Source organism: Podarcis cretensis, assembly GCF_951804945.1.
Source record: "Podarcis cretensis genome assembly, chromosome: 13".
NCBI classification, from domain to species: domain Eukaryota; kingdom Metazoa; phylum Chordata; class Lepidosauria; order Squamata; family Lacertidae; genus Podarcis; species Podarcis cretensis.
Window position 1 is genome coordinate 9,146,163 of NC_137182.1, and position 13,456 is coordinate 9,159,618.

General features: G+C 47.0%; 1 protein-coding gene and 1 long non-coding RNA gene across 3 annotated transcripts in view; one reads left to right on the top strand and one right to left on the bottom strand.

The window, feature by feature from the left end:
* The window catches only part of LOC307200772 (UDP-glucuronosyltransferase 2A2-like), a 29,656-nt gene extending 24,798 nt beyond the window's left edge, over positions 1-4,858 (top strand). For both annotated transcript variants that reach the window (XM_079949680.1, XM_079949681.1), the window contains 2 exons: positions 3,914-4,133; positions 4,402-4,858. In XM_079949680.1, coding sequence (XP_079805806.1) covers positions 3,914-4,133; positions 4,402-4,672 — 491 coding nt within the window. In that variant the 3' untranslated portion in view covers positions 4,673-4,858. The remainder of the gene's footprint in view (positions 1-3,913; positions 4,134-4,401) is intronic.
* A 4,386-nt stretch (positions 4,859-9,244) lies between these two features.
* LOC307201137 lies at positions 9,245-9,858 on the bottom strand. Its single transcript, XR_013832576.1, has 2 exons — positions 9,584-9,858; positions 9,245-9,415 (listed from the first exon to the last, which is right to left on the bottom strand). It is a non-coding gene; the product is annotated as an uncharacterized lncRNA (long non-coding RNA).
* Positions 9,859-13,456: the final 3,598 nt, after the last annotated feature.

Genomic DNA, 13,456 nt, shown 5'->3' on the forward strand with positions numbered 1-13,456 from the left:
GGCATTGAAACCAAATCCCCTGGGTCCGCTGCTGTGGGTGGAGCCTCCGCAAGTGGAGTGGTCTGAGTCTGTGGTAAGTCTGGCAGACCCTCTGAAGTGGCTTGGTTCGGCTCCACGCTGGCAGTTTGCGAGGGAGGTGTAGGTGGAGCCTCGCCATCTGTAAGTGTCTCTTCTGGAGCCACAAGCGCAGTTGGGGGCACCACGGTAGTGTCCAAGTCCCCAACCCTGCGCCTAAGCTGGTCTATGTGCCGGCGCCACAAGCGTCCGTCTTCGAGTGCCACCTGGTACGAGTGAGGTCCAGTGACTCCCACTACTGTGGCTGGCACCCAAGGAATGTCCCCCACATAGTTCCGGGCAAAGACCTGGTTTCCTGGAACAAATGACCGTGGCGCGTTGGCACAACCTGGGGGTTCAGCCACGGCAAAGTCCGGGTGCAGCCGGTCGAGCGGTGACCTGAGGCGGCGGCCCATAAGCAGTTCAGCAGGACTCCGCCGTGTGGCCGCATGAGGGGTGATGTGTTGCACGAACAAGTATTCGGCGACCCGCTCGTGCCAGTCTCCCTGGTCCAGGCGCGCCAGTGCCTCTTTTGCCGAGCGCACCATTCTCTCTGCTTGCCCGTTGCTGGATGGATGAAAAGGTGCCGTTAGGGCATGGCGGATGCCCAGTCCCAAAAGATACCACTCAAAAGTGCCTGTCGTGAACTGCGGTCCGTTGTCGGAGACAAGGACATCAGGACACCCATACGTCGCAAACAGGCCTTGCAGGACACGGATGACGGCCTCGGTAGTGGTGGAGGGCATCAGGGCCACCTCCAGCCATTTGGAATAGGCGCCCACCACTACCATAAAGGTCCGGCCGTGAAAGGGGCCAGCCAGATTGATGTGCACCCTCGACCAGGGTGTCTTTGGTGTCTCCCAGGTGTGTCCCTTACTTGCCGGTGGTGCAGGCCTCGACTCTTGGCACGCTTGACAGGCGGACACCCAGGCAGTGATGGCATCATCCATATTAGGCCACCAGATGTAACACCGAGCCAACGCCTTCATTTTGACAATTCCCGGGTGGCCAACGTGCAGAGCCTCCAGGACGCGCTGACGGAGTCCCTGGGGAATCACGACGTGGTCTCCCCACAGCAGACAGCCGCGACCACGTTGAAGGCCGCCATCTCCCGATGACCCCAGGCCCAAGGCGTCTTTGTGCTAAGGAGTCAGTGAAGAGGCTCAGCCACTGTGGCTTTGTGGGGCAGGAACATGTTATAAAAGTTCAGCAGCCCCAGGAATGCCTGCAACTCCGTCTTGTTCTTTGGGATGGGAGCCTGCTGGATAGCGCAGATCTTGGATGTGGTCGGGTGAAGGCCGGAGGCATCGATAAGATAGCCCAGGAACTCTACCTGTGGAACGGCGATCTGGCACTTCTCCCTCTTTACCTTGAGCCCGGCCTCTTGGAACCTGGTCAGCACGGCACGGAGGCGCTCGAACAGCTGCTGGTGTGAGTCTGCGGACACCAAGACGTCATCAACATATGGTACCACGCCCGGAAGCCCTTGCAGGAGACGCTCCATAAGGCTTTGGAAGATGCCAGGAGCCACACTCACCCCGAACTGCAACCGGCGGCAACGGAATGCCCCTCGGTGGGTGACAATCGTCTGGGCTTCAGCAGTGGCATCATCGACGGGCAGTTGTTGATAGGCTTGGGCAAGGTCCAGCTTAGCGAAGACCTTACCCTCACCCAGGGAATGCAGCAGGTGTTGGACAACAGGAACCGGATAAGTGTGCTGCTGAAGTGCCTTGTTGATCGTGCACTTGTAGTCAGCGCAGATTCTCACTGACCCGTCTGGCTTGACAGGCGTGACGATGGGGGTTTCCCACTTGGCGTGATCAACCGGCTCCAAAACTCCTTGGGCGATCAGCTTGTTCAGTTGTTCGTCCACCTTAGCCTTGAGAGCAAAGGGAACCCGGCGTGGCTTTAGCTTGATGGGGGCGACTTGTGGATCAAGGCTAAAGGAGATGGGCGTACCTGTATATTGCCCCAAGGTGCCGTCAAAAACCTCGGCAAAGTCTTTGACCAGACCCTCAGTCTCTGCGTTAGAGATGCAGTTGATGCCAGTGACTTCCAGGCCGAGGGCATCAAACCAGTCTAGCCCTAGGAGGCTTGGCCGCTGACCTTCGACCACCACCAACCGGAGCAGGCCCGAAAAATCCTTGAAGGCGATCCGGAACCGGCCAACGCCTACCACGGGAATGTCATTTCCCTGGTAGTCTCTCAGGTGTACGCGGTGAGAGTCGAGTTGCCTTTTGGACACTCTGGGTACCAGTCTTTTGATGGTGCTCCAAGACACGATGGACAGGGCAGACCCGGTGTCGATCTCCATGTCACATGGAGCTCCTTCAATGAGCATCGTGACGTTCAGCTTGCGTCGCGTGGGCGAGTCGGTTTGGCCAATTGTGGTTCCAGACGGGCAGCGGCAGTTGGTGAGAGCGAAACAGCTTTCCTTGGCAGACTGGAGTGAAGACTTGGACTTGTGAGTCGGTGAAGGGGGGGTGTTAGACGGAGCCGATCGGCAGACCTTAGCGATGTGGCCCCTTCTGGAACACTTCCTACAGATGGCGTCTCTGAATCGACACTTGGCACGGGAATGGTTGCCTCCACAGCCGGCACATTCCGGTTGGCCCTTGGACTTCTGTTGGAACTTCCTGCGCTCCCGCTTTGTCTGGTGCACGTCATCGTCTTCACTGGAGGATGCCTCATCACTGCTGGCCTCTTCATGATGCACTGGAACTGGCTTCCTAGCAAGACGCGGGCTGCTGGACTTGCGGATCTGCTGGGCGGAGCGTTCAGCAGCTTCTGAGGCCACAGCCTCCTCAATGGCTTTCTGTAGCGTGAGGTCTGGCTTGGCGAGGAGACGCCGTTGCAGATGGATGTCCCGGACCCCGCAGGCGATTCGATCCATCAGGGCATCATCTAAGTCTCGGAACTCGCAGTGCATTGCAGCCTGTCGCAGGGCGGTGGTGTAGTTGTTGATTGACTCCCCCTCTGCCTGGTTCCGGTGGTAGAAAGCATGGCGGGCAGCAATCTTGGACGGCTTTGGTGCGTAGTGGTTGCAGAGCTTCTCTTGGATCGTGTCCCATGGTGTTGCCTGGACTGCTTCAGGCGCAACCAATGCTTGCGCCGTCTCAAACACCTCAGGCCCATAGAGGCTGAGGAATAGGCCCCGCTTCCGATCCTTTGATACTGCTGTCAGCTCGTTGGCTTGGAGGTAGCAGTCGAACCGAGCGAGGTAGGAGTCCCATGATTCAGAGGCTGGCGCAAACGGCGGTAGAGGCACAAGTGAAGCCATGATTCCGATGCCGGCGTGAAGGGCGATGGATGGAACACCGTGCTCTAGCCAGAACAGTCAGCTCTGAATTGGTTCTGTCCAGTGATTTCGCTCAGTGATTTCGCTCTGTGATTCAGCTCAGTGATTCAGCTCTGCTCAGAGGTGGCTGCATCTGGCTGTGCTCTGATGTCCATCTATCCCACCTTCATCGCCAGTGTTAAGTTGTGGGCGAACATAGCAGACGACAGAGCAGCTCTTTACTTGTAAGCTGGACAGAACTGAACAGCAAATAGCTCAGCCGGCCTGCTTTTATAGGCAGCCGGCTGTCAACATTGTAGCAACAACAACCCAGAGTTTCCCTCCTAAAATAACTGACGTGGACCTGAGTGAAAACTATCTACAGACCTGAGTGAAAACTATCTACAGTATCCCCCTGCTGGCCCAGGGTGAAACTTCACTACATAACACTATGTATAGTGAACTGCAATCTCCAGAGATTGCCTGACAGTTGGACTATGCTGGGCACTGCTGCTAAAAATCAATGCTAATAACCTACTTGTCACATCCCATAGTCAACAGAGTCTCATCTTCTCCTTCCAGGACACCCCAAGACCAAAGCCTTCATAACACATGGTGGGATCAATGGGATTTATGAAGCTATTTACCATGGTGTTCCCACAGTGGGGATTCCCATTTTTGCTGACCAGCCTGACAACATTGAGCACATGAAGGCAAAGGGGATGGCTGTAGGGCTGGACATCCAGACAATGGAAGCCGAAGATTTAGTGGATGCCGTGAAGGCTGTCATTCTCAACGCCACGTGAGTCAATCGCAAACTCTCTTCTGAAGAAGACATCTGAAGGCAGCCCTGTTTAGGGAAGTTTTTAATGTTTGAAGTTTTATTCTGTTTTTAGTGTTTTGTTGAGAGCCACTCAGAGAGGCTGGGGAAATCCAGCCAGATGGGCAGGGTATCAATAATAAAATTATTATTATTATTATTATTATTATTATTATTATTATTTAAAGACTGCCATCTTTTGAGTTCTGGCTCTATACTGATTTGTTCTTGTTTCTCTATCTTCCTCCAGATATAAGGAAAATGCAATGAGACTGTCACAGATCCACCATGACCAACCAATAAAGCCACTGGACCGCACTGTCTTTTGGATTGAGTTTCTTATGCGCCAGAAAGATGCCAAGCACTTGAGAGCAGCTGCCCATCACTTGACCTGGTACCAGTATCACAGCCTAGACGTCCTTGCCTTCGTGATCGGTTGCATGGCAGTCTTCACATTCATTGCTGTCAAATGCTGTTTATTTTGTTGTTGGAAATGTGGCAGGAAAACCAAAACACAGTAGCTTCTCCTGGGACCCTGCCATCGTTCTGTGGCTTGTGTTTTTCAGTATACTCAGATTTAAGCCCCATCATGAAATCTTCTTCCAAAAGCTTTAATCGTTTCAGCTGAATTGAGAAGCCAACCATAGCCATGCTCCATTCAGCAGCTAAGAGAAAGTTATAGGTATCAATGATGGTTCATTTTAGCATTGCTTTCCCTGCTTCGTTTTTTTCTTTTCCCCAATAATTTTTATTAATTTTTTCCAAATATCTTAAACACAATACAGCTTAACAATATTATTCTCCTTTCAATCTATATCTTACCCAAATTAACTTCCCTCCACCCCTCTTCTAGCATCTCTACATTGCTCTTACTTAAGCGTAATTACTATATATACGTTCTATAAATATCTATAATTTCTTAATAATTTTTGTATTATACTTTAGACATACATTCCTTATTATATTACAGCATTACATCCTGTGGTCTAACCAAATGTATACAATAAATGTTATGAGTTTTATTTCAGTCCTGTGAGTGTCTTTATTTATGTACAGTTTTCTCTAAGTATACCATAAATTTAGACCATTCTTTTTGGAATTTCTCATCGTCCTGCTGTCAGATTCTTCCTGTTAGCCTTGCTATTTCCGCATACTCCAATACTTTCTGTTGCCATTCTTCAATTGTCGGAATATCCTGTTGTTTCCATCTCTGTGCGAGGAGTACTCTTCCTGCTGTTGTGGCATACAGGAAGAATTTCTGATCTTCCTTTTTAATGTCCTCTCCAACCACCTAGCAAAAATGCCTCCAGCTTTTTATAAAAAGTGTACCTAAATATCTTTTTTAACTCACTATACACACTATCCCAAAAAGTCTTCCCCTTGTCACACAACCACCACATGTGGAGAAAATTTCCCTCTTTTACAGTGCATTTCCAGCAGTTCCTTTTTTTCATTTTGTACATCTTTGCTAGTTTGTTGGGTGTTAAGTACCACCTATACATCATTTTTGTGGGACGCAGGTGGCGCTGTGGGTTAAAGCCTCAGCGCCTAGGGCTTGCCGATCGAAAGGTCGGCGGTTCGAATCCCTGCGGCAGGGTGCGCTCCCGCTGCTCGGTCCCAGCGCCTGCCAACCTAGCAGTTCGAAAGCACCTCCGGGTGCAAGTAGATAAATAGGGACCGCTTACCAGCGGGAAGGTAAACGGCGTTTCCGTGTGCGGCTCTAGCTCTGGCTCTGGCTCTGGCTCTGGCCAGAGCAGCGATGTCACGCTGGTCACGTGACCCGGAAGTGTCTCCGGACAGCGCTGGCCCTTGGCCTCTTAAGTGAGATGGGCGCACAACCCCAGAGTCTGTCAAGACTGGCCCGTACGGGCAGGGGTACCTTTACCTTTTTATAAATCATTTTTAACAAATTCTCTTTTAAGGTCATGGATGCGGTAAATTTTATTCCTAAATTCCATAGTTGTCCATTTCTCATACTCGATATTATATCCTAGGTCCATTTCCCACTTAGTCATGACCTCCTTAATTTCTTCATCTTTTGTATGCCATTCCAACAAAAATTCATATACTTTAGACAAAATCTTTGTATGACCTTGTAATACACCAGTCTCCAGTATTGATCTATTATGATTAAATCCATATTTTTTTAAAAATCTTTAAGGAATAGATCATTAATTTGGTGATTGTCAGGGAACTGCCATCGGAGCCAGAGGCAGAGGCAAGGCTCCCAAGCGATGCTGGAGAAGGGCCCAGCAGGGAGAGAGGCAGCTCATTGGCTGGGGAAGAAAATCAGCGTAACACCAGGGATAAAGGGGGGCAGATGGGGGAATCGGCGAGGGGGCTCCAGGACTCTTCACTGGAGACCAGCGGGGGGGAGCACGGGTCCTCCGCTGCCCACACCCACCCTGCGCAGAAGACTTCTGCGCAGGGAGAGTAGGCGGAGACTTGGCGTCAAAGAACTTCTTTGCTGGAAGAGGTTCAAGAAACGCCCACTGACGGATTCTGCTAGCGACTGAAACAGCCACGAAGTGAAGGGCTGTCCAGACAGAAAAGGTTTAACCAGGCAACCTAGGCAGGAGCAACCCCTATAACCATTACAGTGATATTCCATCCATCCTGACAATCTAGGTTTTAGTTCTTCATAAGGTCTGATTTTGATTATGTTATTGTCTTCTTTCAACAAATCTCTATAGGTCATCCAATCTCCTTTCATATTTAATTTTTTAACTGAAAAGGCTTCCCTGCTTTGATTGAGCTTATTCTGTAATCTCCAGAATTAGTATTGTGGCTCAGTAACTGCTTATTTGGAATTGGTGGAAACCCTCAACACATGTCTCAAAAATTGTGTGTTACTATTGCCAAAACTGGGGACGCAGGTGGTGCTGTGGTCTAAACCACAGAAGCTAGGGCTTGCTGATCAGAAGGTTGGCAGTTCAAATCCCTGCGATGGGGTGAGCTCCCGTTGTTCAGTCCCAGCTCCTGCCCACCTAGCAGTTCGAAAGCACATCAAAGTGCAAGTAGATAAATAGGTACCACTCCAGCGGGAAGGTAAACCGTGCGCTGCTCTGGTTTCCGTGCGCTGCTCTGGTTTGCCAGAAGCAGCTAGTCATGCTGGCCACATGACACTGAAGCTGTCTGCGGACAAACGTCGGCTCCCTCAGCCTATAGAACGAGATGAGCGCGCAACCCCAGAGTCGTCTGTGACTGGACCTTACAGTCAGGGGTACCTTTACCTTTTATTGCCAAAACTAAAGCCAGAAATCAAGTATATCACATGGAGCCACAAGGAGCATGCACTGATTATTTGAGGTAAATGTTTTCCCCAAAATATAGGCAAGCGTTTACACTGCTTTGAAAGGAAGGCTTAAAGACTCTCCTCCTGCATTGGAATAATGTGTTGTGGTGTGTCGAAGGGCTAGGTGTGGCCATCGCCTATGCCTTCAATTTTTGGGTATTCCATTAAAAGAATCTGGCGGTCATGTATTCTGTCCGATGCCTGCTTGGCGGGAGGCCATGGCACGACCCTCAGTGACATCAGGGGAGAGCTTATAGTTGGATTAGCATCAACAGGCTCCACCTACTGGTGAATAAACCCCCCTGTTTTAGACTCACCCCTCTCTGAGGGGGTGGAGTCAGCTGACGTAATCCAATGCCTAAGCCAATACCTTTTCACTTGCTGTAATCAATAAAGTTGTGGCCTTTTCTTGCCCATTAACATTATATCACGTGTCCTTGTGTTTTCATTCCATTACGCGGGGATCGGGTCCTCGAACCACAACAGCATTTTATATATACTGTTTGTCCGTGTGGAAAGTAAAGAGTTAGAAACTGTACCAGGCATTTAAAAAAAAAAAAAAATTACTTTTGAAAGAACCAGATTTCTCCTTTCCCCAAAAGTTGTTTAAAGTGCTGTAGATCATAGCATAAGTAAGAAAGATTGCTATAACTTCAATATGGCATGATATTCTCCATTGTGAGCTTGGTGCAAGCCTGAAATCAGCCTCATCAGCCAACACAAGGAAATTTAACTGCCAGAGAGCAAACAAAGGATAGCCAGTTCAGCCAGAGGCCACCAGGATGGCTTTAATTCAAACACTTAATTAGCAAGACGGGTGAGGTGAGAAGCAGGGAGGAAATTCTGAGATAAATTCAAAGGCAGGATAAAACTAACTGCTCATCTCAAGGTCTCTGTCCCTTCTCCATTGGTATGCCTTTACCAAAAGGGTATAAAAGACCCCTAAATATAAGAAGTCTGTTGTGTTCTTCTTGCTCCAACTGAGAAGAGATCTGCGCTTCCAAAGAATCACCACACATCCTCTTTGCTTAAGAATAGATATATTATTTCCAAGAATTACCAACAGAGGAGGAATGGCAGACAGTGGCGTAGCGTGGGTTGTCAGCACCCGGGGCAAGGCAAGTAATTTGTGCCCCCTAACCCATGGATTTGTGCCCCCTAACCCGTGGATTTGCGCCCCCTAACCCGTGGATTTGCGCCCCCTAACCCGTGGATTTGCGCCCCCTAACCCTAACCCCCAGATGTTGTGCCCGGTGCGGCTGGCCCCCCCCGCCGCCCCCCCCCCCCGCTACGCCACTGATGGCAGATGAAGATGATGGACTTTTTGGAGCTGGCTGACCAGACTGGAAGAATCCGCGATCAGAAAGAGGAGGAGTACCAAGAAGAATGGAAGAAATTTAAGGACCATTTAGCTAAATATTCGAAGATAATATAACTAGAATTACTTGTAAGTACCAAATTGGCCTAGGAGTTAAACATGTTAAATTGTATAACATTATGGACAGAAGATAATTTGAAAAGAAAGACAGATGTTAATCGATTACTGTATTTTTCGCTCTATAACACGCACCTGACCATAACACGCACATCGTTTTTAGAGGAGGAAAACAAGGGAAAAAACATTCTGAATGAAACAGTGGATGTATCATTTTTGTGCTTCATGCTGTGGCCACAGACATGAGATCTGATGGTGAATTTGGGGTGACCCAATGCAAAAATCCTGAGAATCCCTGTGCATCCATGGTTTGTAACCACGTTTTTGCACCATTGCAGCCCCAGGCAACAGTGGGTGCGTGATTTTGGGGGGGGGGCAGGCTGTAGCCATGGACATGCTATGTGCTCTGATGGTGAATTTGGGCTGACCCAATGCAAAGATCCTGAGGATCCATGTGGATCCATGGTTTGTAACCATGTTTTTGCACCATTGCAGCCCCAGGCAACAGTGGGTGTGTGATTTTTGGGGGGCAGGCTGTAGCCATGGACATGCTATGTGCTCTGATGGTGAATTTGGGCTGACCCAATGCAAAGATCCTGAGGATCCATGTGGATCCATGCTTTTTAACCACATTTTTGCACCATTGCAGCCCCAGGCAACAGTGGGTGCGTGATTTTTGGGGGGCAGGCTGTAGCCATGGACATGCTATGTGATCTGATGGTGAATTTGGGGTGACCCAATGCAAAGATCCTGAGGATCCATGTGGATCCATGCTTTTTAACCACATTTTAAGTGGGGAGGGAAGGAAAAACACAGAACGGACAAGGAGCAGGAGAGGGGTGTGCAGAGAAGCAGCTGGCTAAGAATGCAGGAGAGGGGTATAACGGGAGGGAGGAAAGGAAGGCAAAAGTTTTCCCTCACCTACCCACCCAAGCCAGCCAGCTCTCGCGCGCTCTCTCTCTCTCTCTCTCTCCCTCCTGCATGTTTTCAGCTTTCCCTTCTGCTTGCCTGGAGGGGAGGGGCTTTCCCTGCTCTTTGTTCCATTTGAGCAAACACAGCAAGGAAACAGAAGTGGGTGGGTAGTAAGACCCTGAGGCAGAATGCAGGAAAGCAGCCGCTTCCTCTTTTCAGGTTTCCCTTCTAGGAGACGCGCGATTTTTGCCTGCTTTTTTTTTGCCTCCCCTTGCACTATTTGGCTCCAGGGACCACACATTCGCTCAATAACACGCACAGACATTTCCTCTTCCTTTTTAGAAGAAAAAATCTGCGTGTTATAGAAGGAAAAATAAGGTAAGTTAATTTTACTTAAAAGTAGTATTGGAAAACTGCTACAATGACCTATATGGAAACTCAGCTAGGGGGATTTGAGGAAGTCATTTAACAATGATAACAAAATTGGGATTTTAACAGTGAGGATAAATGTTTGTTTGTTTGTTTGTTTGTTCGTTCTTTATATTGTAATCTTTTTTGTTTGTTATAATTTTTTTATTTTGTTTGTTATAAATTTTGGAAATTAATAAAAAAAATGGAAAAAAAGAATAGATATATTATTTCTTCCCCCACCTCCTCCCTCCATTTATTAACTTAGTGTGGGTCAGATTTAGATTTAGATGAAGAGAGGCCCTAAGCTATTCCACTTGTGAGGCCCCACCCTCATGACTAGAAGAAAATGGAAGAGTGTTATAGACAAAACTGAGTGAAGCCAAGGATGATGACGGGTATTTAAAATTCTGAAATTCACCATTTCTCCTCTAAAGGACAACAGAAAAACTTCATCCAAATTTGTTTGTCATTTTCAGTGTACAGACTGCTCAGTGCGGACAACCTCTCTTGAGACATCGTGACCCTTAATTCATTTTTAATTCTTTGGAGTCTCGACAAACTCCTCTCTCCTGAGCAGTTAGTGGCCATAAAGCTAAGAAATAAGCCGCAAAATTGCTTCCACATTAAGAAAGGCCATCTGAATTTTTTCCTCTATATAATTGGATAAAGGTTTGTATGAGGCAGAGAGTGCTCTGCTGTAAGCCTACGGCTTTGTCTCACGTACAGGTGAAAGTCCAAAAATTCATCAATAAGTTTCAGGTGTTGTAAACAAAATCTGCCCTTTTTCCGTTATGGGGTATCCAAGAGCCCGTATAGAGTCCTTCGTGCGTTCCCTATTGGTAGGAGAAAACAACAGAGGCCAACCAGAGAATATAGAGAAGCAAAGCAGCTAACTTGTATCTTTTGATTTCTCTCGCTCTGCCGTGAGAATAAAATATTTCTTTTTTGGAACTTGAAGGTATGTGTGTGGACTGTTAATACACTTCCACAGTGTACATTGAATTACCAAGTGGTAGCAACAAACAAAACAATTGTTTGACCCTCAGACAAATCCGGCTTCCTTTTTTTTGAGTTTTATTTATTTATCAACATTCTTATGTTATATTGGTAAATATTATCATATTATTACATCATATTACAAGGCTTATTATAATATAATTTTCAACATGTATACAAAGTTTATATACCTAAAGAAAAGAAACAAGGACAAAAAACTATTCCAAAATTATATATGTACCATCACTTTGGACTTCCTGTCTATCCCGTTGCAGATTCCTTTTTTCCAAATGAATGCACTCTTATTATTGTATATTTCTTTACATATTATCTAATACATTCCTATATCAATATGTACCCTTGGTCTTATTTCTCAACTCAGTTTCTCTCCAACGTCAAATGCTGGCATAGATAGCGAACCTTTACTGTATTTTTGAATGTATATCTGATGTCTATCCCACTTTTCCATAAATTTTTGTTTTGAATTGCCTCTCAGGGTATTTGTCAACAGTGCCATTTCAGCAAATTCTTGTAGCTTGTTATGCCAGTCCGTTATTGTCAGGACTTTTTCTTCCTTCCACCCCTTTGCCACCAAAGTCCGAGCTGCAGCCGTTGCATATAAAAATACCTCCCTAAAGGCATTCGGGATGTCCCTGCCAACAATACTTAACACAGATCCAGCTTCCTAAGATGTGTGCATACACACACTGATCCCAACAGCGAACATTACAGAATAAATATGGGCAATCTCTTGTTTGGGGCTTTGCCATTTTGTGGTTTGCTTCAGGTGCCGAAAGGTCTTGGGCTGGCCCTGGGTGCAACAACTACCAGACCAGTCAAATTTGATTTCAGAGGAAAGATACCATGAGGGATGTGTATCGGCTTGGGGTGTGTGTGTGTGTGTGTGTGTGTGTGTTGCTGTGTGAATGTCCCATGTTTGCCCACTACCAAGTGCCTTAGCTCATGCAGCACAACAAACTATTTTCCCTTTTATGTGTCCAACATCCACCCAATCTTATCCAAAAGATAGAATAATGCCATTGTGCATTTTAAGGCTAGTGTCAGGGCCGGATTTAGGTTTGATGAAGCCCTAAGCTCCTGAAGGTAATGGGGCCCTTTATATGTCCAGCTGTCCTTTTGTCAACAACAAATTGTCACTGTTTTTTGTGTTGAATATATGCTATATGCTGATTTATGGACGTAATAGGTATCTAAAGCCATTTGCACGTAACAAAATATGTATTTTATCAAAGTAATCGTTGAACTGAAATACAATTAAGAAGAAGTATATTAATAGTGCAATTGGGGGGGCAAGAGAGTGGGGCACTAAGCTGTAGCTTGTTTAGCTTATACATAAAAATAGCACTGGCTAGTGTCTGCACTGGGGACTGGGAGTGGAGCAGTAAATGAATGAGATGGATCTTGCTGCTTTACTGCGTGCCTGAATCTCTGTGTTTCTGCAAGCAAGGACGATAGACCTGTCAAGTTCTCCTGAGACAAAGAATTCCAAAGCATTGGGGCCACCACTGAAAATGCCCTGCCCTGATTCCTTATTGGCTTGTACCAAACACGGAACGCAGAGCAGTATTTTGACACCGTATCTCATGGGGATAGTCACAAAAGGAGCATTAAAGGAATGTCAAATGCTGTCTTATATGGAAGAAGACAGCTCGGTATTGCCTGTGTGGACTGCTGGCCTGGCTTTGAGACCGGGTTCTCTCGCAGGTCTACCAGATTTAACCTGGGAGATTGCTCTACCATAGAGATGCAATCTTCAGTTCACTATCCGTGTATTGTATTTGCTGCAGTAGTGGAAGGGAGGAGTATTTATGCCCATGTTGAGATGGTGTGATTTAACTTTATTTTGTCTTTTTCAAATAGCAAAACCATATGATAGTTTGTTAATGAGCTTTATCCTTTTATTTAGTTTATAAAAAATGATCTGTATTCTGAGCAGTGCAGCAAAGCCATTTACAGTATAAAAGCTGTGGCCATTGATTCTTTTTCTTCATCACTATTACATTGCTTTTACTTTACTACCTTATTATGCTGCATTTTCTGGATCTTTATTTTTATAGAATAATCTCAACGTGGGGGGAGTAACCCTAAAGTGAACCATTATGGATACCCAGTGCTTTTTTCCTAATAAGTTTAGGGATGCGAGTGGCGCTGTGGGTTAAACTACAGAGCCTAGGACTTGCTGATCAGAAGGTTGGCGGTTCAAATCTACGATGGGGTGAGCTCCCTTTGCTCGGT